Below are 26,694 nucleotides of genomic sequence, written 5' to 3'. Positions count from 1 at the left end.
AGACACATTCTTTCTTGCTGTTTTTGTATTTTGAAACATAAGATATATTACATGAAATAAAATTGTTTGTTTAAATTACAAAAAAATAACGTTTTCTTATGTTTTCTTTAAAAAGGATCTAAGTATGATTTAATTCGATTATTTAAATGTATTTAATCTGCATGATATATGTACTAACATTACTAATATAGTGTGTTTTTCATCCCCCATCATGCTTATTAATAGCTGTTTTATAATATTCATAATCTGTTTTTAATTAAAATGTATATATATCCAGGCCCAGACTAAATCTGGCTAATTTACAGCACTGTAAATGTCCCTATTAAATAAACCAATAAATACATCCATGAATAAAAGCATATCAAATCTAGCCTACATAAAATAAAATAAATTGTGTCGAAGCAATTAACAACATGAAGACATATTCAAAATACAATCACAAGCATTATCGTAATGATGAAATAAAGTAGTTTAATTTGAAGAATCCTGAGGGAAGCTGTGCTCAGTTTGACCGCGGTGCGGAGCAGCTGTGAGCCCTGCCCCGTTTATTTCATTATGACCGCGCAGTCAGGCGACCCGGCTGATGCTGAGAAGAGGAAAAAAGACTCGCAGCTGCTTCTTGGGGGATATTTGTAATGAAACCAATACACTGCTGCTATGAAACGCATGGATTATGGATCTGATATGGATATTTTGTCAAATCCTACTTTCTCTAAGTGTTTGCGCCAATTCATTGTTGCGTGATGGCGACGAAGCTTCGTGTGATGGAGCGTTTGATATTTATTTTGTTTTAGACAGGTGAGTGAACGCAGGTTGTGTCTGTCTGCGTGCACGTGCTAATTTCTGGAAGTGATAACGGAGCCGGCCGGGACAGACAATATGTCGATGTGCTCCGAAAGGGGCAGCCCTGTCTCGGTCCTCTCCATGTAGGGCTGTGTTTACTTTTATCCTCTGCTGCTTCTCTGCAAAAATGGACATAGTGTATTTTGTTGCTGATGTCTATTCTTGGAGCAAGTTCAATTTCAATGATGTCAGAGTTCCTCTTGGTGTGTGTTGTTGTTGTCCAGAAGTCCAGAGTCAACCTTTTCAACAAAGAAAACGAACGCAAGACCACTTCTCTGTGTATGTGACATGATGCAACAACAGAATACACCAAGACCCATTCTGCAGAATCACATCTTCATGTATGCAGTTTATACAGATCATATAATAAGCTCTACGAATGTGTTTTACACACCTGTGTTGTCTTCTGGGTTCATGTGTGTTTTGTTTGTTGAATGTTGGATATATTTGAAACTTCATGCCTGGATGAGTGTGATTTATCGCCTGTTTTTGCAGGTCAGGCAGTGTTTTTGGACATTGGCATGAGATCTATGGATTCGTGGAGCAGCTCACCAACAGGTTTGTCAGGTAGGTGAAGTGGCTGTTCTATCCCTTTCTTCTATCTCCTGCCCCTCTTCTGCTCTCATCCCCTCCTCAGATGTGAGGGGTGTACTATAAATAGCCTGTGCAAATATGTAATAGTACAGTTCAAAACCAGGTAAAATTAAAGGGCTTTGCAGGCACATATTTATATATGTTTGTATATGCTTGTATACAATTTTCTGCAGTCATATTTAAACTAATGAAAAAAAAACTATTTTAAACATCGGGGAGTGGTTACAGGTCTTAAAATTATAGTCCAAACAGTTGTAGTGAGTATAAAGTAGGCCATGTCTATTTAGAGCAGCAGACATCATACAAGGCCACCAACTGCTCCAATAGTACACCCTCTGGTAATGATCCAGAGGGTGTGTGTGTGTGTGTGTGTGTGTGTGTGTGAGAGAGAAATACCATAAGATCTTAGTAACGTACCACAAACTGTTCCAAAACCCCTCTGGTGATGGTCCAGAAAGTGTGTTTGTGTGTGATATCTTCAGTCAAATATTAAAGCAAAACGTGCTACCAGATGTGGAAGTTCAGTCCTATATCCCTTCACAGCCTAGAGGACAGAGAAAGGAATTAACAGTGACAAGGTTTGAGGTTTCAACTCCCTACCAAGTAAAGAAAAAATACTGCTTGATGAATAATGTTGATTTTTTTAATGTTGTGTAATAATTTGCAACATATGTGCTTTGCCACGTTATGTAGAATTATGTCTTGCTATATACTGCAATTTCATGACAATACACTAAACGATATCTCATTAAAAAGTCAGGTAATGTTGTATCATGTTCTATTACCATGTTGTTATGTTGTGTTGTTATATTATTGTGGCGCGTTCAGGTTTATCGTGATGTATAATGTTTATGGATTGAACTGTATTGTCCTTTTACACATTTAGTACCAGGACAACAATAATACACATAGATAAATCTAAATATGAACCTCAAAACTAGGAAGAAGGGACTTGCAATGTAATACCTCGCCAAAAAGTTATGTAATTGTCATTTTTATGTCATATTTTGTTTCAGCACATATATCATTTAAAATACATTTATATTTAATGTCTCATTATCTTATTTAATTCACCCTAATCTTTTTTTTATTGACACTCACTTATAATGTTTTACCTTAAAAAAAAAAAAAACCTAGTACTGCAGATACGGTTCAGAGGCGTCCTGTGTCTGTGTGTTTCAGTCCCAGGATGAGGGTTTCCTACATCGTCTTTTCAGCCAGAGCAGTTGTAATACTGCCACTCACTGGAGACAGGTACCACTTTCATTCAAAACTAAAAGTTTTCCATCCTCTCTTTCTCTCATTCTATGCTTAACTCCCTAACCCAACTTACTCCCCCTCCATCCTAACAGAGATAACCAGATCACACAGAAACTGACCTCTTATCAGTCTGTATTTAAACTGTTGTCCATGTTTTGGGATCCGGGTGCGCAGGTCAAAGATCGATGAGGGTTTGGAGAAGCTGAGCCAAATCAAACCCGCTGGTGAAACGTACATGCACGAAGGCATGAAAGCGGTAGGTTCACTCCTCCAGGAGCCAAACTTTACACCTGCTTCAGGGGGAATTCAATACAATGTATGTACTAAGTGTGCTCAGTTAGAGGTTATAAAATCTCCACAGCAACAACCTTCTTGATCCTCTCCAGTCTGGATTCAAGGCCGGACGCTCAACAGAGACTCCTTGCTGTCTCTGAGCAACTAGAGCAGCCTCTCTCTCATCTGTCCTTATCCTTCTAGACCGTTCTGCTGCATTTGACACAGTGAACCACCAGATCCTTATGTCCTCCCTTCAGGACCGGGGTATCTCACACTCCCTTTTCTCATCCTACATCAACGACCAGGATATGGTCCAACCTGAGACCACACCCCGTTCACTCCGCCCGGCGACAGCCAATCGCCTTGTGACTCCGTCACTTCGAGCTAATCACTTGACTAAATCCAGACTGTTTGCTGTCCTGGTTCCTCATTGGTGGAACGAGCTCCCCACCGACATTAGGACAGCAGGAAGTCTCTACGTCTTCCACTGGAAACTAAAAACACATCTTTTCCAACTATATCTGGAATGAAAAACAGATTAGCACTCCAGTGGCACTTGAATACTACTTATGGTGCTTTTGTAGTTTGACTTTCTTGAAGAAACGTTACTTCCCTGATTCTTGTTGTTCTGAGTTTGTACTCTTGGTTGAATGCACTTATTGTAAGTCGCTTTGGATAAAAGCGTTAGCTAAATGTAATGTAATGTAAAATGTACTCTAATGCACTGCTGCCGGCCATGTGCCTCGGTCTATTTGTACATTATAACATTATAATAGATCAACAAAACAAAAAAGAAACGTAGATGTGATTTTAGATATTTCAAACAGTGTTTCAGCAACATACGACAGTAGAAGTGTCATTATCATGTCAGGGCGACACACACGCACAATATGATATGATATATGATATTCCTTTATTCGTCCCACAGTGGGGACATTTAAAAAATCACAGCAGCAGTGCCCATCAATATGTGTGCGTGTGTGTGTGTGTGTGAGCGTCACTGAGTTTGTCTCTACTCTCTGCAGGCGTCAGAGCAGATGAAGACGCAAACTTCCCCGTCATCCACCATCATCATCGTTCTTACTGATGGCAAGCTGGAGGTCTACCCCTATGAACTGACTGTACAGGAGGTATTAACCAGCATCATGCATCACTCTCTTGTTTTCATAGCAGTACCTTGTGCTTATTCCAAGGAGCAACTGGCTCATTTCTAGGCCACAAGATTGAACCCTTGTGTGATTGTTCATCGCTTATTTATTTTCTGCAACATGTTTTTAGTGTACGGTCCTAGCAGAACTTGACTCAGGACTTTCTGTGCTATGCCTTCCCAGGCTGACGAAGCCAGAGGGTTTGGAGCCAGAGTGTACTGTGTCGGGGTCATGGACTTTGACCACAGACAGGTAGGAGGACATTCACGCTCTATCCGCCTCTGATGGCCCTAAGCACTGTGAGAAAGAACCCGTCTCTCTGATACTCATACTGTTTGGTTGTGTAAACACTGAGGTTGTATTTGTCTTTCTGTGTGTGTGTGTGTGTGTGTGTGTGTGTGTTTATCAGAGTATGTTAGGGTCTGTTATGGTGAGATCCTCAATAGACAAGTTGTCTTTAGCCCTGATTCATTAGCACACCTTGGCCTTGTTGCTTCGTCTGTTTGAGTGATTTCTTCCCGTGCAGGTATCAGGGCATTTCAAGGAAGCAACAAAGAACAAACATTAAATTGAATGTGTCCTCATAGGCGGAATAAGAACAACCAAAATGTCTTCCACACAGTCAGTGTTGACTGTAAGAAATACTAAAAGAGGGGGAAAAAGGAATAAAGCATTGTCCTATAAAATATCTAATATATTGAGAAGCATCGATCTGCCGTGTTTGTAGCACTGTGATCCGTTATCTTTTCAGCAGTCATCATCCTTTGTTATCCGTGATGAAATTTGCGGTGAAAAAAACAAACAAACTGTAATCGCATTTGTTGAGAAATGTGATTCTACAATATAATTCAATTAAAGTGGCATCCGTAGTTGCAAAACCCCCCACCCTGAATCTTTCTCTAATCACATCACAGTGACAGTCTTCCTCTGTAAAATAAATAACAATTAGCAGATCAGAGTGGCTTCAAATTGTCATAACTTCTGGCTCGAAAAGTCTTCATCAGTCAACGGGTGCTAGCGCTCTTCTGCCCGGTTACTGACCGAGTGCACTTTGCAGTCTGAGGAGGAAGTAATTACATCACTCTCCAATTAAATAATGCCAGGCCAGTTTCCTGTTGTGCTATCATGGAGGCAGGAGATAAACGCTCCAGCCAGCTGTCCAGAGCTTTCATCTCCCAGAAACAGGCTCTTCCTCCCTGAACGCTGCCGAAGCCTTGAACCGGAACAAGCTGAAGACCTCCCAAAGAGAAATGCTGCTCTGAAATGTAAAGGAACTAAATTCATTAAAATGTCATTTCTTATTTGTCTCAGCTCGCCGACATAGCCGACAGCACGGAACAGGTCTTCCCGGTGCTGTCCGGGTTTCATGCCCTCAAAGACATCGTCAACTCGGTGAGGTCAATCAGATTTAACAATGCACCAGAGCGTGGACCCGGCGCACGCCGTGGGAGTGACATCAGAGTGAGCTTGTTGCCTCTCCACACAGATCCTGAGGCAGACGTGTGCAGACGTCTTCACGATCGAGCCGTCCAGTGTCTGTGTGAACGGTGAGTTAGTGGTGCAGAGTTTTGATGCAGGGAAGAAGAAAACAGTCTGAGGTCTTACTAAATGTTTATTAAATGAAATTCTAGGATTACTACAGGCAGCAGTGTGACTCTATGAACTCTCTCTCACTCTTCCACAACACTACACAACTCTACTTTACTTTTAATCATGAAGGGGACCTTACTCTGTAGACTCTTCGTCTTGTTGACTTTGATCTGCTCGATCACCTTATTTGCTCTTGAATAAATGCTGTTTCTATCCCAGCAGTGTAATGTGTCTGATGGTTCTCAGAGTCTTTCAGTGTGGTGCTGAGGGGCAGTGGCTTCAGCGGGTCCAGGAGGACGGACAACATGCTCTGCGTTCTCACAGTCGATCAAAAGACGTACGGTCAGTGAATGCCACACACTCGACACACTGTTAACGCTCGGAATGCACTTATGTAACCCTGGAAGCAATATTATAATTTGATTTACTAACAGGGATAAAACATGCCCCTAGATTGCAATGCTCTTTGGGATAACGGCATCTATGAGTGGAAATGTGATACGACGTGCAGTCTGTGCTGAAGTGGAAAGACAGAGGCACGGCCTCCAGAAACAAACAGTGGCTGCTTTTTATTGACTCCAGCCAGAGAACAGAGGAGGCATTATGAGACGCAGAAGGACGGAGAGCATGCTCTCTGTCTCATTAGTCTATTAACAGATCGATGTCTTCTTCATGTTACTGAGAGGACACGAAGGGATAACACACAACTGTGTTTCGTCTTCCTGTTAGACCTCGAACCAGCTTACTGTTATCTCTCCTGCTGGAATTGATTTCTTCTTTGTTTTAGTTTTTTATTATTGCTCTGTTGCTCTAAAGTTGTATACTGCCTGGGAATCTAAATATATACCAAACAAAACTACTACTATCCTGTATTTAAAGGTGGACTACTACCTTAAACTACTACTATCCTTTATTTAAGGTGGACTACTACCTTAAACTACTACTATCCTGTCTTTAAAGGTGGCTGATTACTTTAAACTACTACTATCCTATCTTTTAAGGTGGCCTACTACCTTAAGAACAATTATTATGCTTAATGCACACAGAATAAGTATAACATCATGGCAGCAAGGTACAGAGCATCTTCCCTTTTTACAGTGGAGATAATTAGATGATGTACCAATGCTAATACTCACCCTTGAACAATTATCTTTCAGCATTTAAAAAGCCATGAGCAAATGCATGAATTGTTTTTTTGCAAGCCAAAGTTATGTGGTGTTACTTCCATTTACAACGAGACGTTGTGTATTTGTTTTTTGTTGGTCATGTTTGTGTCTGAAAATCATTTTCCTTATGGGCAGTAGTTATCACAGCGCATCTGTCTCTGTCTCTTTTCAGACCAGAAGCCAACAGTGGTTCGAGACGGCTATCTGCTGTGTCCAGCTCCTGTTCTGCAAGAGGCCGGACAGTAAGTCAGCTGACACGCAGTGTCCATAACTGTCAAACGATTAACCAGCTGAAAGTAAAAGTACAACAACAAAATGATGAGGTTTCACTCTAAATGCAAAACAACTGAAACTGTAGTTACAATTCACATTGCAATTACAGTATTATATAGTCACAATATATTAACCTGGTCATTGTTATTTTAGCCAATGGTGTCATGGTGCCATGGTGTTGTAGCCAGAGAGTCATAGGACCCAAATGCCAACAACTATCCAAAGAAAATGTAAACTTTTACTCAAAATAGGACACACACACACACACACAGGGAGGTGGAGGTGATTGGACACTGGGGAACGAGACACAGGTGGCCACAATGAGGGTGGGGCTAGCAGGCTAGCAATCACACAGAAGGAAACGATGAAACAATCAGGAACAGGGCAGACAATCAGAGGGACAGGAAGTGCAGGGAAACCGAGGACACGAGATACAGGGACTTCAAAATAAGACACAAAACAAGACACAAAAACTCTGGATCATGACAACGGTGTATAATTGCAGTTGCCTACAAAAAAAAGAGGAGTGGTTGAATTTCTTAATCTGCACCGGAAAAACACATAAGTGTTTGTGCATAGTCAGTTTCCGGTCCTTTCTGTGCTTGTTTTTCTTTGTTTTAAATCAGTTATCCCCAAAGGCTGTGAGTAGACATCAGAGTCATTAGCATCTCCGTGCTCCCACCAGGCTGGGCCAACACTGAGCCTGTATTTGCCCTTAAATAGAACAAGAGGTTTGATTTCTGTGAAAGCCGTTTGACAAGACTTCCTTTTATAACCTCACTGCCACGGCATTCCTCTGACAACAGGTTTATAAAGAAAGGGTTTGATCGGCCCAACGCTTATGTGTGGCAACTTTTCACAAAACTGATGGATAGTAAATGTCTCTTTTGCCATAGTGTTAAAGGAAAAACTGATACCAAGAATGTCCTCTCTTCAAGAAAATTCAAAGAAATATAAAATGACATTTGCCGTGCCCAAAATGTATCACTTTCAACCCATCTGCATTTCCTCCTTTGTCCAAGCGGAACATGAGGCCTGTGCAAATGCCGCAGGTTGGACTTGGAAACTAGAAATCTGTTGTGTGTCTGTAACAGAGAATGAGAACAATGTTTACTGTAGAACTATCAGCGGCTCAACGTGTTGTATGAACTGAACCAGAATATCTCTGTGGCATTTAGAGAGCGAGCCAAAGCTGATTTCACTTCATCCCCCCTCCATCTGTCCCCAGTCGCCTCTCACTTCCCGTCATGTCTCACCCACTCTGTAACGCTCTCTCCTCACTGGAACACTCATGCACAGACTGAGATTCTCAGGGAGTTGAGTTCAACCCTCTAACGGCAAACAATACATTACATTCAGCTGCTAATAGTTTGAGCTTCTGGTGTAGTTTTCAGTGCTTCTGTCTAATAATTGCAGATCAATCGAAGTGCTGGTGAGCCTGAACAATGGGCAATCCTACATCTCCAGTCCCATCACCATCTATGCCACAACATGTGTGAGTACCAATCATATAGGACCAAAAAATAGAAAACCGCCTTTCGTGACAGGTCGCCAGTGCTTATCATAGTATCGCTGTCAGCTTTTACACAACGTTGACCGTTGATCTGTGCGTGTTTATTGCAGTCCGATGGGTTCTGGGTGCTCTGGTTGATGTTGGCTCTGTTGCTCTTACTGGCTGTGGCTTTATTCTGGTGGTTCTGGCCTCTCTGCTGCACTGTGGTGAGTCTTCAGCCTCGATGTATTCGTGTAAACTACAGGCCGTAATTCAGTGCTATTTTAAATGTATGGACGTATTCCCACGTGTTCCATTAGTTACACTTATTTATTTCTGTCCGTTGACAAAGTTACATTCATAGCTTATTCACATTTATTCTACCAGGTGATCAGAGACCCGCCCCCATCTCGCCCACCACCGCCGCCGCCTCCTGTCATCGTGAGTAGACCACAGATTGTTAAAAAAACATGTTTATCTTTCTTTACCAGCAAGTTTCTTAATTGACATTCTGACGTTGCAATCTTAGCGTTACCTCGTTCACGACATTTAATTATATTATTAAGTTAAGGGCTTAATGACTTTCCCTGTTAAATGAACCATTACAATTGTGTACAGTATTCTAAAATCGTGAGTCCAAAAGAGATAAAAGTTGGAACTGGAAATCACTGTATAGTTATTCCAATTTACTTGTGTTGTTTTCAAGGAGCCAGAAGAGCTTTCGCCCAAACACAGGTGGCCGACAGTGGATGCTTCGTACTACGGAGGCAGAGGAGCTGGAGGAATCAAACGCATGGAGGTAATAGAAGAAAGATGCAAAAAGTATATAATTGTGCCCTTCTACTTTTATTTTATTTTTCACCGCTACACATCCGTTTAACCCACCTGTTCAAAACTGCTTTTAATGTGTGATTGTGTGCTCTCTACGTTCTTATTTGCTTTTATCGTTTGTTTTTATTGTAATTTTAGTTATTTTTAGCTTTTAGGATTTTTTAATTATGTGTTGTAAAGAGTATTCTGAAAAGTGCTATAGAAATTGTATGTATTATTATTATTAAGCATGGTGAACACACATTATTTTAACATGTTATTGGGGAGTGTCTGTGTGTGTTCGGTGTTTTTAACCATTTAGCTGCCGTGCTGCCACTAACAGACGGGTCCGTCTTTTGCACCCGTGCTCTGCAGGTGCGTTGGGGCCAGATGGGGTCCACAGAGGAAGGGGCGCGGCTCGAGAAAGCCAAAAACGCTGTGGTCACGATGCCGGAGGGAGTTGAGGAGCCCATCATGCCTCAACCCCGACTACAAGCTCCTCCAGTGCTCATCCCCCCGTCACAGTCCAAATGGTACACTCCCATCAAGGTGAGACAATAACCCTCGTTAATCACCAGACAGTCATGGTTCACATCAAATGCTCTTTGATTGCAGGTTTACTGCTATCTACAACTTTATGGGTTCGATATCGATCTGATTCTGACCGACAAATAAATGTTAAGGCGCCTATGTTGTGTTTTTGATGGAATTAACCAAATTGGATTTGACTTTCAGGGACGTTATGATGCATTGCGGGCATTACTGAGGCGGCAGTATGACAGAGTGGCAATCATGAGGCCAACGGCTCAGGACAAGGTAAGAAGACTCTCCAGTATTTACCTCCAGTGCAAGCAAACTCGTCGGATGAAAGATGCTCATCAATTCAGGATACTTTGATCATCATTTCTTCTTTTCTGCAGACCTACGGGTAGAAAAGCTGCTCTGTCGTCACTAAGGAATAATATATATATATTTTTTCATTTGGTTATTTGTGTTTGCCATAAACTATCACCATTTGATTTAATTAGTAAATGGACCCTTTGACGTCAAAGGGATTTGATTAGATAATAACAGAACACAGGCGATCTCCCTAATTATCTACCCAACAGACAAATAACAGATTACTGCGCCGACTAAGTCGTAATAAATTACAGTGTACATGTCAGCACTTCACAGCTTTGAATAGGCAACAGGCGAGCCAATGTTTTAAGGATAGTTTTCTCCATATTTTGATCATTTTGTTCTTCCATTCTGTTTACAACTCAGAATCTGATACTTGATTTCATCTGACCGTATCGTCTGTTTTGTGTGTCTCCAGGGCCGCTGTATCAACTTCACCAGAGTTCAGAGTCACTGAAGTTTAACCATGAGGGTCAACACTTTTCACTTTATTACAGTTTTTTGCCAAAGATGACCGACAAGAGTGACATACACTCAAAAGATATTTGTTCGAATTTAACTTGTATTGTAAATAAATGTCTTTACTTGTGTTCTGTTGTTGGTGATGTAATCAGAGATGTAGAACCTGTGAAGAACACAAATCACTTCTTTTGTTATTCCGTTTATTTGAAAGAAAAAATATAATTCTCTTTTCACAAAGACCTTCAGTACAAGTACCCTGACCGGTAACACAAATGATACGCACACAACAAAAAGAATACATGAGAAAACACTTGTAAAATGAGCTATAATAAAACACAACAACAACAACATAACAATAGCATCACGTTTACTGAGAGGCAGATTTTTAAGAATCACATCAAGCTGGAGGATGACGGTCCTGTTTGTATCCAAGCTGCACACACACACACACACACACACACATTCAGTTTCTGTCTCATTCAGACCCACAACACGTCCCTGTCATACACAAGCTGGTGTTGCATTAACAAAACTAGCTTACCCACACAGAGCCAGCCAACCAGCAACAAGCTCACGGTGACACTTCCGAAAATACCAAAAAAATACTTTTGTTACTTTCTGATACAAAATACAACTTAATACTGTATAGAAAGACGCCTTAAAATAGGAGTCACCACATCCTATAGCACAAGACACAAGAACCCACTGAAGTGCATTTGATTGAACATGATTAGCATGATGTTGCGGACGCACAATGTTGCACCACCGATACGCAGTCAAAGTGCACAGTAAAATGTGTGTTTGGGAAATATGCAGCTGGTGTATTGACTCGAAAGGCTCAAATGACCCGTAAAGTAGGCGAAAATTGTTGCTGTGTGCAAACTGAGAGACAATGGAAAGGATGTGGTGCAGTTGCTGCTCTCGTGTGTTGCCACTACAATCGAGCACTCGGCGGCACAACACGGCAGGAAACACCACTTGAGAAGGCAGCAGGCCGCCGTTACTCATGTTACAAATCGATGGTCTTCCTCTCAGGGCGCATCTCTCCTTCCTCTGTGGGTCCTGACTGAACTCAGTCAGGATGTCGGCGGAGAAGCAGTGCTCATGTTGCAATGTCACCAATCGGGTCCACGTCCGTCCCATTCACAGACAAAACCGCCCCTTTGCGCTTCCATAGTGTGGGCCAGTCAACGATATGTTGTCGCCATGATAGAGGTCCACCGGCCATATCAAGAAAATCCACACGTTTGACTCCTTCTGCGATCTTCTTAAGTGCCGTGGACGGAGCGGAGGTTGGAGAAGAAGCTCAGCTGGGGATCCAAATCCGTTCTCCGAGCTCTTCTTGGGAGTGCCGAGGTTCAGTACGGCAGCACTGAAGTCATTTCATCAGGGTCTGTTCAAGCGTTTGATATAAAAATCGTTGATACTTCCTGTGCGCTCAAAGCACACATGCCACACGATATTCCAGCGTTTGTTCTCCAAGGGAATGTAAGAAGAAATGCGTCCGTGAGATAATCTGCAGGGACCTGTAGCTTTGAAATACCTCGTTCATTTACAGTCTGCAGAGCAGTGGCTCTCTTAGGACCGATTCTCTCGATGCAGGAGGGAAGATCTGTTGAGCAACACACGGATTATCAGTTGTTGTTAGCTCATGAAATGTGTTACATTACATTACATGTCATTTAGCAGACGCTTTTATCCAAAGCGACTTACAATAAGTGCATTCAACCTAGAGTACAAACTAAGAACAACAAGAATACAGAAAGGAACATTTCCTCAGCATAGTCAAACTACAAAAGTACCATAATAAGAGCTATTTAAGTGCCACTGAAGTGCTAATCTGTGTTTTTCTAGTGGTTGTAGTGGGGTGGGGGTCCCCCTGCAACCCCAAGGTTGTGTGTTCGATCCCCGCCTCCCCATAATTGCAAGTCGAAGTGTCCTGAGCAAGCAACTGGCCCTGAGTTGCTTCCCGGGCGCATCACTGCAGCCCACTGCTCCTTAATAACTAAGGATGGGTTAAATGCATAGAACTAATTTCCCCTTGGGGATTAATAAAAGTATCTATTTATCTCATTTTTGTCGTTGAGGCGGTTTCATAGTTGTTGTTTTTCCGTGTGTGTGCACATGTGTGCGTTCACCCACCTAAGAGACCTGCGACTGTCTTTCTCCATGTGGTTCTCCGGTCCTTCGCTCTCATACGAGGCCAGGTGAAGCTCTGCAGCAATAAAACAAGATGGAGCCTGAGTTTGATCTGATCTCTAGATTCAGCGACTCGGCACGACAGTTGTGCAATTTGAATTTACGATTAGTTCAAGACGCAGAAGGCCTCACACTTACCATCTTCGCTGAAGACGGGCGTGGTGACGAGGTACTGGAGGATCCGCCGGTCTCTGTCGAATGGACAAATCACCTGGCGCCAAACCAGGAATTCGCTCACCTGCTTTGCCAGCTCCCAAAGTTTCTGTTGAGACATCAAGACAACAGACTTTATTTACACTGGTACCAAGTCAACAGATGCATATCCAGGAAATACACAATATTTATTTGTATTAATTATTATACTGCACTGGGAGAAGAGGATTTCCAAAAAAGCAGTCATAGTCTTAGTTTCTGAATGTAAATACATTGGAAACTGTAGTGCTCATTTTAAGCCACATGGGGGCGCTGCTACATGCTTATTCTCAAAGCCACAACTGACTGTGGAGCGTTTACATAATTTCACAGTGAATGATCAAATGTGACACTATTTAAATAAGGTTTTTAATAATGTTTGTTCCCAAACAACAATCAAATAAAAAAGACGCCGACCTCCTGATTCATCAACCAATCTCGTAAATTGTGGACTCACCTCAAAGTTGATGTGCCCGTTGGTCAGACTGCTGGCACAGCCTTCATTCAGGAAGTAGATGTCTTTAATGAGGAGACTGAAGAAAGGGATCACAATCTGGAGGAAAGAGACAACCTGGTTTGAACTGACATTTGACATGTATGCTGTGTCCAGAAGACTCCTTCCTGCGTGCCCTCCTCCTACCTTCTCCTGGCTGCTGTGGGCCGTCTCAGACCTCTGGGTGGCGCCACGGAGCGCGGTGCGGTAGTTGCTGAAGTTACTGGACGGGTCCATCTGGTGCTGAGTGAGGCCGGACAGCGCAGACGTTAATCAAACACACACATATGGATGCACAACGTTTGAGTCAACTTAAAAGAAAATATATTGGAAAAATACAAAAGAATACGTGTGGCAGGGGATCACTGATCGACGCAGGTGTTCTTACCTCCAGGATTTCGAACTTGTCGGTATTGACTTTACTCCAGGTTTTCCTCAGTCTGGCCACAGGACTCATGTTCATCCCGGCTGAAAGGCAGAGCAAGTATGTAAGTATATGAACTGCTTCAGGCCTCCACTTTAATCTGTGAGCCTAAACTCCAGCTGGCACTGTATTTGTTGACCTGAATTAGATTTTTTTCTATTCAACAAAGAAGTTGTGGGAACCAAAATTCACTTCATTCCCCAGAAAACACTTTTCCGCTGGTGAAAAGTGAGGTTTCGGTCAAATACTCACTGATGATGGCCATGAGGGAGTTGAAATTGCCGATGTTGAAGCACTCCTGAGCCACGTCGATGAAGAACTCTATGATACGTGCTCGGTGTTTCTTCTTCACGGGCTGAAATGACAGAACACGTGCACAATGAAGGACATTGAAGAAGCAAAAGCTTTGGTGTGTGTAAAGCAGGGAGCGCTCACAGCCCACACCATTTCTGAACGGTTCCTTTAAAGAACTACGTACCATGCAGATCTCAGTGGCCACCAGATAACTCAGTCTGTTGAACCAGTTGATGTAGGCCTCCAGGTTACTGGTTTTACGCTTCCGGAAGAAACCCTGAAAATCAACAAGGTGAGGAGATGACATGGTCAAAATGCACAGCATCAACATGTTACATTTGTTTGTGTGTTTTATAGTTTCATATCATATTTCATTCTTTTTGTCAGACATAAACACATTAAATGTATGAAAGAAAAGGGATTTTGGGTAGAAAAATACAACCGTATCTTTAAATGCATTTGTTTGTGGAATTAATGGGGGGGAAAGGACTCAAGTTACGATTACTAGCCATTTCTTCTTGCCATTTACGAATAGTGGGAAAATATTGAGTATTAATACACAACAAATGCAAATACTGAGCTTACTCCATCTACAGAGGAAGACCAGGGAGATATAAATGAAAGCGCTGGGATGCGAGTGGATTTTGTTTTTGTATATTCTTTTTGTCATTTTATGTTGGGGGGAGGTGGGGCACGATTTTGTGCACATTGTAACTTTCATCTTTCTCTGTAAAAACCGGCCAAAACTCATTCTTAAATCAAATGTTGCATAATACATTTCTTAAGACTATCCGAAAAAGAAAAAAGAAGAGAAGGAGGAATAGAAGGAAGCAGCGCTGCTCGTCTGTTGTTTCCTCTGTAAATGGATCCTGACAGCCCTCACACCCACACGACCTGTGGTCCTGCACAGTGAAGTCGGTGACGTGCCTGTTGTTATTTTCATCTAATTTCCATCTGCTTCTGATGTCTTTTGGTTTTCTGTGAGACAATCAGTGGCGAACCTGTTTGCCAGGGAGGCCGTTTTATAAATAAACATTAGAAAAGCGGCGTATAAATAAACTCGATTTGGCTGCGATGACGTAATCCCGCAGAGTCATGGCTCTATTAACAGCTTACACAACACCAGCAGCCCACTCCACTCCAAACCTCCCCATTACACTTGAGGACCCCTAACGCTGACTCAACCGCTCTTCCATACAAAGTGGGTGTTGCATAACCGGCCGTCACAAACAGCGGCTGAAAGCTTGTTCTCAGCTGCGCTGATTGAAAACGATCCTTCATCTGCCACATAGGAGGAGAAGAGCCCTCCAGCTACACTTAGACGCACGCATGACGGCTCTTTCATGCTGTGTTTGATGCATTTTCAAAAGCTACATTAGAGAAAGAAAATAACAATAATTGCTCAAATCTGCCAGCAGGATCTTTCATGTGGCTTCTAAATCAACTTGAACTGAAGCAGACCACAAATTACATTATCAAAGCACAACTAAAGCCGGGAGGTTTGAAATAAAAGTGACTACGGTACTTTTCTTCATCACTTCTTTGATGCTGTAATAATAATAATAATAATACGGGTCATGTTGCTGTATTCTTTAGTTGTCTTTAAACAGGAAAATCTAAATACAGCAGGCCGGAGCTGTTACATTCATCTGTTGACTAACTCTGACTAACCATCTATTAAATAATTAAATCATTTCATCAGCATCATTTAAGACTATATTATGTTTAATGTCTAATTGGCTCAGGCTCGTGTTTAGGATCATGCAAAACTTGAAGCTTAATTGTACCTTATGGTTCTCTAAAGGATCCTTCCTGGCGAATGTTTGGATGAACTCCTCCGGACCGATAAAACTCAGTCTGTCCTGAAGGCCGAGAACAAGGAAAGGAAACAATCAGGACCGTCATAGCAGTGATGCATAAGAGGGAGGTGGCCAAGAAGGAAGGAAGATACATAACAGAACACTTGTGAGAATAAAAAAAGGGAGATGCTGGAACGCAACAACAAAAATGACATGACAGCAAAACTAGAGATGCTGATAGAAAAGGGTAGGAGACAAAAAAGAAAGGAGAGCTGTGACTTTATGACAAAAACGAATCAAGTTACACATAAAAAAAATAAAGTGCTCTGAAAAGTGGAACTATTAAGCATTTCAGCTTCATAAAAAATGACAGTATCAATAAACTTTGTATTTAAAAAAAGACCACACAAAGGGGTTTATGTGAAAGCAATAAAACCAAGAAATAACAAGCAAAATTCAATAAAAAACACTTGGGCGGGACACAGAAAGAGAAGAAGGCCACTTAGCATTTTCATTAAGTCTATAATGTGGTTTTCTTAAACCTTGCTTTTACACCACCAACGTAATAACTTCACTCCATTTTAATAAGAGTTTTTTCTTTCAAGGCCCGTAAAGCAGTAACCGCATGTCATCAGACACACGACCTCCTAATCTCACGACAGACGGTCACACGGGAGACTTCCTTACGAACAGGAGTCACAGATCTGTGCCCACCAGTTCGATGTGCGTGAGCTGCTGGGCGAGCACGAAGGGGTCGTCGCACACGCTCATCATGTCGCTGCGCTGACCCGAGGCCTGTTTGCTCTTCAGGGAGGCGGGCCGCTCCATCGCCACGGCGTTGAGCGCCGACACCGCCTCCTCATATTGGCCGAGGGCGGAGAGGCGTTTGATCAGCCGCTGGGTCATCTGCTGCATGGCTCGCCAAGAGTACTGTGGGAGGGGCATAACACAGACACTTGGATACCGATCGATGGATCGATCAACAGTCTTCACTGAGCGAAGGAATCAGTGCGACGGGTTTCTATTCACGTATTTGAACGCGCATTTTGAAAAATATCGCATTAGAAACACCGCGTGGACACGGCAAAACGTGCTAAAACGTCCTCATTTGCGTGAAAAAAAATATACAAGTTTTTTACAAGAAGGTGTTTTTTGCGAGTTGAGTAAATGTCACGTGGCGAACATTGAAAACACGGCGCCGATCATAAGAAAAACAACAACAGTGAAACCACACGGCGCTGGGCACTGACCTCGTCTCCCCGGGCCACGTGCTGCGTCATGTCCTTGAGGCAGCGCATCATCCTCTCGTCCCTGAAGTCGTACGGGAACGTCTCCGTCCACTCGGTGAGCAGCTGCACCAGCTTGGGCGCCACCTCTCGGAAACGGATCTGGAAAACACCCCACGGCTCGTTCAGGTGTCACGGAAATCATCGTGCCAGAGCATTTATGAATGTAATGTGTCTTTCTGACACAGTACGCTGCTGTCAGTCGACTTTATTCATCCCATTAAAATCGTTTGCTTTTCGTTTTTATTTCCCTCGAGTCAATCTGAGCCCTCTCCGCCTGTCTGGAATGTATTATGCTTTTGAAATAGTCCCTAAATATTTTCTCCAAAAAAAAGATTTCCGGGGGTTTGTGTCGGTGGGTGAGAGTGAGTGTGCGACGATGCTGAGTTGGGTGTGAGTTTGTACAAATTATAGATGTGTACGTGCGTGAGCATGTGTGTGTGTGTGTGTGTGTGTGTGTGTGTCGTCCGCCCACCTTGTCCAGCAGGGCGTCGCCGGACCGCTGCTGCTCCACGCACAGGTGGCACACCTTCGTCATGAGCTCGTACGGGTGCAGGAAGAGGCGCGAACTCAGCAGGAAGGTGAACACGTACGACCTCTGATGATGAGGAGAACACACAACAGCTGTCACGACAAGAAGGACGGGCGCCGCTCGCAGGACGGCTGACCGCGGCGAGCCTGCTTTGCAAATGCATTGCCGGCACTTACATCCGGGTAGTAGTCCACTGTGGGAACCAGGTGCTGGATCAGGGCCTCGAGGGATGCGGAAACCAGACTGTTGTCATGGTAACACATCTCCCCGTAGCTGGCGGTGACGCCGTGCCCGTGCCGCCGGCTTTTCGCTGCGACGGAGTTGTTGCGAGAACACTGCTCGCTGCTGCCGCCGCTGCTGCTACTGGCGGCGGCGGCGGAGGTGGCTGTTGTGGTGGTGTGGCGGTACGCGCGTCCAGGACAGGAAGTGCTGTGCTGTCGGGGGCTGTGAGGCTGCGACGAGGAGTACGGGTTCTCTGAAACGGCGCAGCTGCTGTTGTAATGGTGCTCCCTGGCGGCGGCGGAGGACACCGAGGAGCTGCGGTACGAGCCGTGGGGCTGCGGCACGTCGTACGGGTTCTCCGCGGGAGAGTAGGCGCCGCTGTAGGCGCTTTCCTTGGCGGGCTTCGGGGCGCCGCCGTTGCAGTACGGGCTGTGAGGCTGAGGGTGGCTGTTGTTGTTGTTGCCGTAAGGAGCGCAGGAGCTGAACTTCCCGGGATACGGGGTTGTGGGAGGCATGTTGACCTGCAGGAGAAAAAGACACGCGGCGGAGGTTAGGGGGGAATAGAAAAACAAGTACCATCGTAAGCGCTGACAAATGAACTCGTTTTTGTGTTGAAGAATACGCTTTGATTATGTCCTATCCCATTCATCATCTCACGAGCCCTTGCGACCCCTCTTGCGACCTCTTGTGGGAACCACCGACCCGATACACCCAGATGAATCAAAGAGGGAACAACCAAAGTGTCGACAATATCATTGTCTAAGAGTACAGGCCATCATCTCCACCACCTCCAAGGCGTGAACGTAGTGGGATTGTTCCCTGAATGAATTATTATGTTTTTTTCTTCTTCATCCATAATATTGCTTATTTAAATTAGCAAATATATTCAATTTCTCCAAAAAAAATTATCAGAAAATCTGCGCAAGAACCAGCACATAATAACATATCATTCTGTTGATTGATCTTCTGCCGATCAGCTAAACAATTACGGTACTACAATGGTAAAAAAAACACGTTAGAGTAATAAACAGTCTCCCTGGTTTTAAATGACACTTCCTCTCTCCGTTGTGTCACCAAACAACAAAATCCGCTGCCGTTTTACCGACTAGCTTCACCATTTAGAAGTCTCTGCTTTATCTGAATCTAAAAGTCATGACTCCTTTCACCCTCCCCTCCCCTCCCCTGGAATGCGGTTGATGTTTGAGCTGCGTCCACACGTTGTGAACATATCTGTTTGAGCAACTTGATCACGCCAAGCGGAGGAGACTTAGAAGCGCCTGTGAAAGTAATTACACTTAATCACATAATGTTACCCCTCCTCTGTTTACCGTTTTGACTTTGAATTTCGAAAAGATCCCTGCTTGGGAAATTCACTTTCCCTCAGAGTTATTTGGAGGTAACGTTTTTAGTCTTCTTTTTCTTACAAATAGATTTGTTTCAACGCCTATTTTCTTGGCACTGTGTCCTGCTATATTGTGCGTCGTATTTTGTATTGTTCGCCATCGGGGCGTCATAAAAGGGGAAAAGAATAGGCCGGCAGATGGAAGATCTCAAGACAGCAATGATTTTTTTTCGACTTAATGGTGTGGATAATTGGATTTGAGGTTGGTAAGCTGATCCCAGATCATCACCAAGACGTGCTTTAACTCAGGAGCCATCGCTACTGTTGTCTGTCTAGGAACCACATGCCAGCGTAAATCGAGACGCACACACATGCGCGTACACGGTGCCAGAAAACAAAACCCTGCAGGAATCCAGCCGACTTTTGTTTGTCCATCGCAGCGCCCGACAGAGGAGTGTCTGCCTGAGCCAACTTCTAACACACACTAACACACACACACACCCATGTCCACTATGGCGCCAAGCCCCATTGCTGGTGTAATCCAAATACACACACACATGTCACACGCGAACAAATGATGGCTTGAGCGACACACACACACACACACACACACACAGCGTCTGGCGTCGTGCCAGTGTCAGCCAGTCCGGTGCCAGCCCGTCTTCTGAACTCTGTGATCTCGGCCCGCTGTTTTCCTTCTAACTCGGTTAAAAGATTACACTGGCTTTACCTTCCCGAAGTTACAACATAAAATAATCTCTTTGATCTCAAGTTGAGATAAAACATCTACTGAGTCGTATTCACACCAGGTTTTCACTCTGTAAGGTGACTGTAGGCGAATGGAAAGCACGTCTAAAAACTCTTTTTCCAGACTGACTTCCTTAAAAGTTGACCCTTGGGATAGTTTGCGGCTTCCATGTTGCAGCACCAGAAATGTGGTTCTCTCTAAATCATAGGTTGGGTTTTCCAATGGACGCCGTAATGATGGTGCTGGGAGCATAATTTCATATTGAAAGCATTGTTTAAATTCTCTTATTTGTACACTTTGAAAAAGTGCAGCCTTACGAATGGTATTTCACATGGTAATAAAAAAATATGGGAGTGAGAGCAGAAAAGATCCCAGCAAAACCGAAGAGGATGCGGTTCCACGCTCCCGTACTGACATTCTTAAAATACTTAATAAGCATTGCAAGTTTTCTCGTGTATTTCCCCCCGCCACTGGCATCCGTTTCATATTGTGACCACAAACAATATCTCCTGTTGGGCAAATGGCACCGATATGTAGTGCCTAGAGCCTGAAATGCCATAACCTGGTTCATAAAAAGGTTAAAACCAATTGAACGTTTGATGGAGCTGCAGGCAAATATCATCTGCTAATGGATGTGAAATTGTCTACGCTGCTTCAAAGGCACAACATCATTTGGTGTTTTTTTATGAATGTGACGGTTGTCAAAAATGTGAATGTGAATGCTGCTTTTTAATAGTTTCCAATGGGTTTTTTAAAGCTTTTTTTCCCCTTTTTTTTTTTTTTAAAACCATGAAAGGAATAAATTGTTTAGGTGCATTAGCTTTGCAGCTGGACCAGCTTCTCTCTTGGATCCCTGCAGCTAGGCCGAAGCATTGATGGCTTAAGACTAACTTCGCTCCAGTTGGTTCCAGAAAACAACCTCAATCCTTCAACCAGAGGCAGACCATTTCCTTTTTTCTAAATAACACAATGTGGTTTCAAAAATAAAAAAAGGTACAGCCAGCAATGCTGAGACCAGTTATAACAGGAGGGGGAGAACGAGGGGGGGGGGGGGGGGGACTCTTCAACAATAGAGGTATTATCTATCCTGTCATGGCATTAACAACCCCACAAAGACCCCCAGGAAGAGATCACAGTACATCAGACACACACGGCAGCTTTCACACACACTCGGCCGGCCACCGTCAGGGCGCACGGAGCGCCGTCTCTGCACAGAATTTAAAGGCTTCGTGATCCTCTTCCCATCCCCAATGTGAAGGGGACTTTCTCAATCCTTCCGTAAGGTGTGACCTCTTATTACACACCTGTAACAGACATTATTTACCGTGAGGCCATAAAACCGCACTTTTATTTGTTCAAAGTGCAACGTAAAGGTATACGGGAAGCTGTCTTGGCGACTCTTGCAAAGGAGCCTATCGAAACTCACGTATTGACACAAGCAGATACGACTTCACGTGGCTCAGGCACCTCAAGCGGCTCTAATTTAATGTGACGAAGGAATACATGCAGAATACACTATAAAACATGACAGTTTTAATCCTGCGTCATAGTGTGTAAGCACCCTGCGGCTATCTTCGTCAGTCTAAATTCTACTTATTCAATGCCAACTGACCACAGAGAGAAACAGACCTAATAATAGCCGGTGCTGAAACCGGCTGAAACCCCCTGATGCTTAACCACAACAGGAGCTGAAGGGAACAAGAGAAGATGTGTTTGCAAGGACTCCTGGTTTTGTTTTGTGACGTCTAATCCCATTTGAAGGTCTTTAAGCAGAGCCGGGAGCAAGAAAACACACATTCAGCAGCAAGGTTCAGCACGTAGGTTGTTGGCGCCATGTGGACACATGGCGTGAGAGAAAATCCCTGATAAGGAGATCTTTAAAACTGTTTGTCAGAGCGGTAAAAGGCAGATGCATCGCTATCTTTGTTCTACTTTGCACCGTATGTACTTTGACACAAATAAGTTACAGCAGGTCAGCTGCAAGACGAGCGTCTTCGCCTGAGAGAAACCCCTTCACAGTCGCTCTTACTCGTGACAATAAATGAGGTTAAAGTCCGGGCTGCGCTCATATCACTTACTCGTGGTTGAGTCAAAGCTGCTCACTGGACACGTTTTCCAAGTACAATCGTTAACCCTTTAAACAGCACTACGTGGAAACCCTGTACAGTAAGATGGTGTTGGTAGCCTGCAGCACCTGAGAGCACGTACACCAAAGAAAAAGAGAAGAAAAGTCCATCTTTCTCTGGAAGAGGGGGCTCACTGACGTTTAGAGAGGCTTCAATGTCACATTTGAATTTGTTACTTCCTCTAGGAGAAGGAGTGACTGTATACTTAACTTAGGAATGCCATTTAGGCCACGTAGGATGGATCCTTGATGCCTCAATCAGCAGTCTTATCTTCATTTTCAGAGGATGTTGCTGAAGAGTAAATACGATCAGCCACGACTAACTTGCCACATCTCGTTGGATACTTTGAACTATGGGAATGACATATGATAGTCATTACAATGTATCATCCCATGATGTCACCTTTCACTGATTCTGCTGTTGAAGTACTGCTGGTAGTGGTGCATTTAATCGGACCATTTAAAACGGTCAGGTTTTGTTGAAGGCGCACACATCTCTTTTGATAATCAGTGATTTACTTCTGTTGTTTATATAGTTAGAAATGGGGTATTTATAGACCTTTTTTGCCCAAACAATGAATCCATTAATCACATCATCATCTGCAGAATAATGAATAATGTAGATAATTGTTATTACTTGAGAGCGCTTGTATGTCTCCTCATCTGTATGTGAGGACACACGATGTAACGTGCTGAATACAAGAATCCCAATGTCATTCTCTGCTTGTTGGCTGTCTAAGCATAAGAACCTGCATCTGCCTTTCTACACCCATAATCCTTTGAGTTTTGTGTTAGTTTCCCTTTGACTTTGGAAGAAGTGTGAGTGCGATTCAAAACAATCTGCACCACGGTTCTCATGTTCGAGGTCTGACTCTCCAACCTTCGGGGCGACCACCAGACTTTAAGCAGACGTCTCGTGTGGTCATCACCAGACCAGACGAGCCCAACGTAAAGGAAACAGTGTGGCGCTGAAAAGAGTAATCTCATCGCTCTGGCCTCCACCTCTGTGAAAACACCAGACGCGGGGGATACTCGCTGACCACTTTAAAAAAAACATGCACCTGCAACCACATCTGATAGACAGGCAAACAGAACCGGATACAGACCCCACGCTCAGATTGGCTTGAGAGATAAGTGGAATACATTTCACCCTCTGCTGGTCCTGTTTTTATCTTGTATTCCCACACACACACACACACACATACATACACACACAGAGTTAGACATGCATATAGTGGCAGGAAAACACACACGCCTGACCCTTGCATGATCTGGTAGGCTAGTACAGTATTAACCGAGTGTCAGAGAGGATAAAGACCCATTATCTCCTCTGCTGCTGGGATATAATAGATTTATAAGCTTGTGTAAGGCTCTTTTACATAAATAATACACATGTTCTATTGCCGATAAGCCTACAAATTCACACACCATTAACACACATGCATTGTATATTAAGATTACAGTTGTAAAAGGTTTAAAACACAGCGTTTTTTAGATCAGTTGAAGCCCCAAAATGTTACTTCAGACTGCTTTTTGTGTTCATCATCAAATAAGGGAAACCATTTAATTTGAGGTTTATTAAAGCAGCCTACGCCGCTCATTTCAGCAAGTTAAGGGACCATGGGTTTATATATAAGTGAGCGGAGGGAATAAGGCTGTTTAAAGACTGCTTGGCCAGAACAACACACACTTTCTCTGGTTCTTTTTTGTCTCTTCCCTACAGACACATACACAATCTGTGGTCTCTCTCACAAACACACAGACACACAGACACACACACACACACACACACATACACCATGCCTGGGCCACATAATGGGTTTATAACTGAGTCATAACGCAGTAAAAGTAAAAGCTGACTGTGAAAATGCCATGCTGTATAACCACAGTCCCATCACAGGTGCTGCTGGTGAGTAACGCTTGTGTGCGCTTCTGACAGCGAGCCTAATTATAAACTCACATGGGTGGTAAACAATAACAACAACAACAACAACACATTTAGCGAGGAGGAAGAGAATAGAAACGAGAGGAATATAGCATTGGGTATTCAAACACCACAAGGCTTTCTGAGGAAACATGATTTCTTAATTTTTTTCGCAAATAAAGTTTATTTTCAGAAAGTTAAGTGTGTTATAGGCAAGAGGTCAACCTTAAATCAGGCTATAACCAACTTAGTGGCGCTCAAGTAAACACAATTTTCTGAGTGACGCCTGATTGGATGAAGATTAAAGTGAATTGTTCCCGTGAATAAGACCATCATCCACACTCCGATCAACTTACCGCTGGTGGGATGCAGCTCACAGTCCGGCTGCAATACGGTTCATTGGCAGAAAACAGTTGAAAAAGCGAAGAACCCAAAACTATCCAAACCCCCGCCGCGCGTGCACCGTGCAGCTTCTCTCCCGGTGCGTAAATGTGCAGCAGATAGGTCTTTCAGCGCAGTGTCTGCGCCGCGCTCTCCTCCATTGTGTGTCCTGCTCCTAATATTTCAGTCAATTTGAACCAGCAGCGCCGTAATGAGCCTCAAAGCGAGGCGTATTCAAATGACTTCCATTGAGCCGGGAAAACCGGCCAATCGCTGCGCGGGGGCGGGTGCCTGTCGGGGCAACGCAGACCAATCGCGCCGGACATGGCACAAAATCGAAATCTTAGCAGAATCTTATTGGCTGGCCGGCCGTCTGTCGAATTCTTTCTTTTCAACCGCAGCTCAGGGGGAAGCGCATGTTTTTGTTGGAGAGCTGAAATATGGAAGGTGTAAGGTTTCCTCCCGGAATGTGTGTATGTGTGTGGTGGTAAGTTGGTCTCAGTAGCTTCAAAAACAAAGCGTTTGTAAAAGTAGCGGCTTCATTTGAAACATTTGATCTTGTTCAATAATGTCATGAAGTTGCTAGTACACAGGTAGATGTATGGCATCCATATAAGAACATAATGTAGCCATTTAGTAGAGCTTGTAGCCATGGACGGATTAAGAAACCACGGGCCCCTGGGCCTGGACGTGTCAAGGGCCCCCCCACCCGCAAAAAAAAAAAAAAAAAAAAAAATTATTTAAATATAATTGGCTTTTTTTACATCGCTAACAAAACAGTCCGTATGGAACAACGATACCGGAGCTGAGCAGACAACATAACGCGAATTATATGACCATGACATGAATGACTTAAGCCTAGCATATACCGGCTATGGCGCATCGTGTCATATCATCATATCAATACAAAGTTAATAACAGCTACTTCACGCAGAGGCTCTGGATTAGGGGCCCCCTGAGCTCATGGGCCCCTGGTGCCGGTAGGCTCGTTCGGTAATCCATCCCTCAGTAGGACTATTGGGGCCTTGTTACTGACATGAATGACTTAAGCCTAGCATATACCGGCTACGGCGCATCGTGTCATATCATCATATTCATATCAATACAATGTTAATAACAGCGACGTCACGCGAGGAGGCTCAGGCCCAGGGGCCCCCTGAGCTCACGGGCCCCCTGAGCTCATGGGCCCCCTGAGCTCACGGGCCCCCTGAACTCACGGGCCCCTGAGCCCAGGGGCCCCCTGAGCTCATGGGCCCCCTGAGCTCACGGGCCCCTGGTGCCGGTAGGCTCGTCGCAATCCATCCCTCAGTAGGACTATTGGGGCCTTGTTACTGACATGAATGACTTAAGCCTAGCATATACCGGCATACGGCGCATCGTGTCATATCATCATATTCATATCAATACAATGTTAATCACAGCGACGTCACGCGGAGGCTCAGGCCCAGGGCCCCTGAGCTCATGGGCCCTGGGCCTGGGCCCGTAGGCCGTTGGTTAATCCATCCTGCTCACACCCCTCCCCTGGGAAGGGAGGTTTGGCCGATTCACAGAATGGCTTAATTCTAAAATGAAAAAAAGAAATAATATAAAACAAATGAAATGAATAAAAAAGGAATTAAATACAGTATATATATATATATATATATATATATATATATACATATGGGGGGGGCAGCGAGACGCCGGCCGGGGACGCCGGCGAGACGCGATGCCGGCGAGACGCCCCCGGCCGGCGCAGATGAGCGAGGACCGAACCAGCGGACAAAAAATTCAACCCGCGGCAACACTTCAAAAGTAGCCCAATTCCGCGGGAAAACCGCGGACCTGGCAACACTGGACTCGTCTCTCACTCAAAGGGGAACATACGGGGTCTCTTTGCCTCGTGTCCAGGGGGGAAACAGCGCCCCCAAAGACTTGTG

The 26,694-nt window shown here is 43.9% G+C and overlaps 2 protein-coding genes across 2 annotated transcripts; one reads left to right on the top strand and one right to left on the bottom strand.

Annotated features, from left to right (window-relative positions):
• The first annotated feature begins 575 nt into the window (after nucleotides 1-575).
• On the top strand, nucleotides 576-10,942 carry LOC130204951 (anthrax toxin receptor 2-like). Its single transcript, XM_056431984.1, has 17 exons — nucleotides 576-798; nucleotides 1,339-1,410; nucleotides 2,620-2,691; nucleotides 2,872-2,953; nucleotides 3,999-4,103; nucleotides 4,305-4,373; nucleotides 5,433-5,513; nucleotides 5,608-5,668; nucleotides 5,958-6,053; nucleotides 7,050-7,119; nucleotides 8,567-8,645; nucleotides 8,774-8,869; nucleotides 9,030-9,083; nucleotides 9,349-9,441; nucleotides 9,828-10,001; nucleotides 10,188-10,268; nucleotides 10,771-10,942. The coding sequence occupies exons 1-17, from the start codon at nucleotides 674-676 to the stop codon at nucleotides 10,807-10,809; spliced, it is 1,449 nt and encodes a 482-aa protein (XP_056287959.1). The 5' UTR covers nucleotides 576-673; the 3' UTR covers nucleotides 10,810-10,942.
• A 55-nt stretch (nucleotides 10,943-10,997) lies between these two features.
• On the bottom strand, nucleotides 10,998-24,912 carry LOC130204950 (ras-GEF domain-containing family member 1B-B-like). Its single transcript, XM_056431982.1, has 14 exons — nucleotides 24,751-24,912; nucleotides 18,210-18,776; nucleotides 17,977-18,099; nucleotides 17,466-17,603; nucleotides 16,930-17,145; nucleotides 16,204-16,278; nucleotides 14,601-14,693; nucleotides 14,375-14,477; nucleotides 14,087-14,166; nucleotides 13,846-13,941; nucleotides 13,663-13,758; nucleotides 13,152-13,275; nucleotides 12,957-13,029; nucleotides 10,998-12,426 (listed from the first exon to the last, which is right to left on the bottom strand). Exons 2-14 carry the CDS (start codon nucleotides 18,768-18,770, stop codon nucleotides 12,393-12,395), a joined length of 1,812 nt encoding a protein of 603 aa, XP_056287957.1. The 5' UTR covers nucleotides 18,771-18,776; nucleotides 24,751-24,912; the 3' UTR covers nucleotides 10,998-12,392.
• Nucleotides 24,913-26,694: the final 1,782 nt, after the last annotated feature.

This window comes from Pseudoliparis swirei, chromosome 15 (genome assembly GCF_029220125.1).
Source record: "Pseudoliparis swirei isolate HS2019 ecotype Mariana Trench chromosome 15, NWPU_hadal_v1, whole genome shotgun sequence".
Lineage (NCBI taxonomy): Eukaryota > Metazoa > Chordata > Actinopteri > Perciformes > Liparidae > Pseudoliparis > Pseudoliparis swirei.
The sequence above is the reverse complement of the archived record's forward strand: the minus strand, read 5'-3'. Positions and strand labels throughout refer to the sequence as shown.

Coding starts and splice junctions, on each gene's coding strand:
- LOC130204950 (XM_056431982.1), bottom strand. CDS start 18,770: ATGCCTCCCACAACCCCGTATCCCGGGAAGTTCAGCTCCTGCGCTCCT. Junction 16,279..16,929: donor AGCTCACGCACATCGAACTG/GTGGGCACAGAT, acceptor CTCGGCCTTCAG/GACAGACTGAGTTTTATCGG. Junction 13,942..14,086: donor ACAAGTTCGAAATCCTGGAG/GTAAGAACACCT, acceptor GGCCTCACTCAG/CACCAGATGGACCCGTCCAG.
- LOC130204951 (XM_056431984.1), top strand. CDS start 674: ATGGATCTGATATGGATATTTTGTCAAATCCTACTTTCTCTAAGTGTT. Junction 4,104..4,304: donor ATGAACTGACTGTACAGGAG/GTATTAACCAGC, acceptor ATGCCTTCCCAG/GCTGACGAAGCCAGAGGGTT. Junction 8,646..8,773: donor CCATCTATGCCACAACATGT/GTGAGTACCAAT, acceptor TGTTTATTGCAG/TCCGATGGGTTCTGGGTGCT.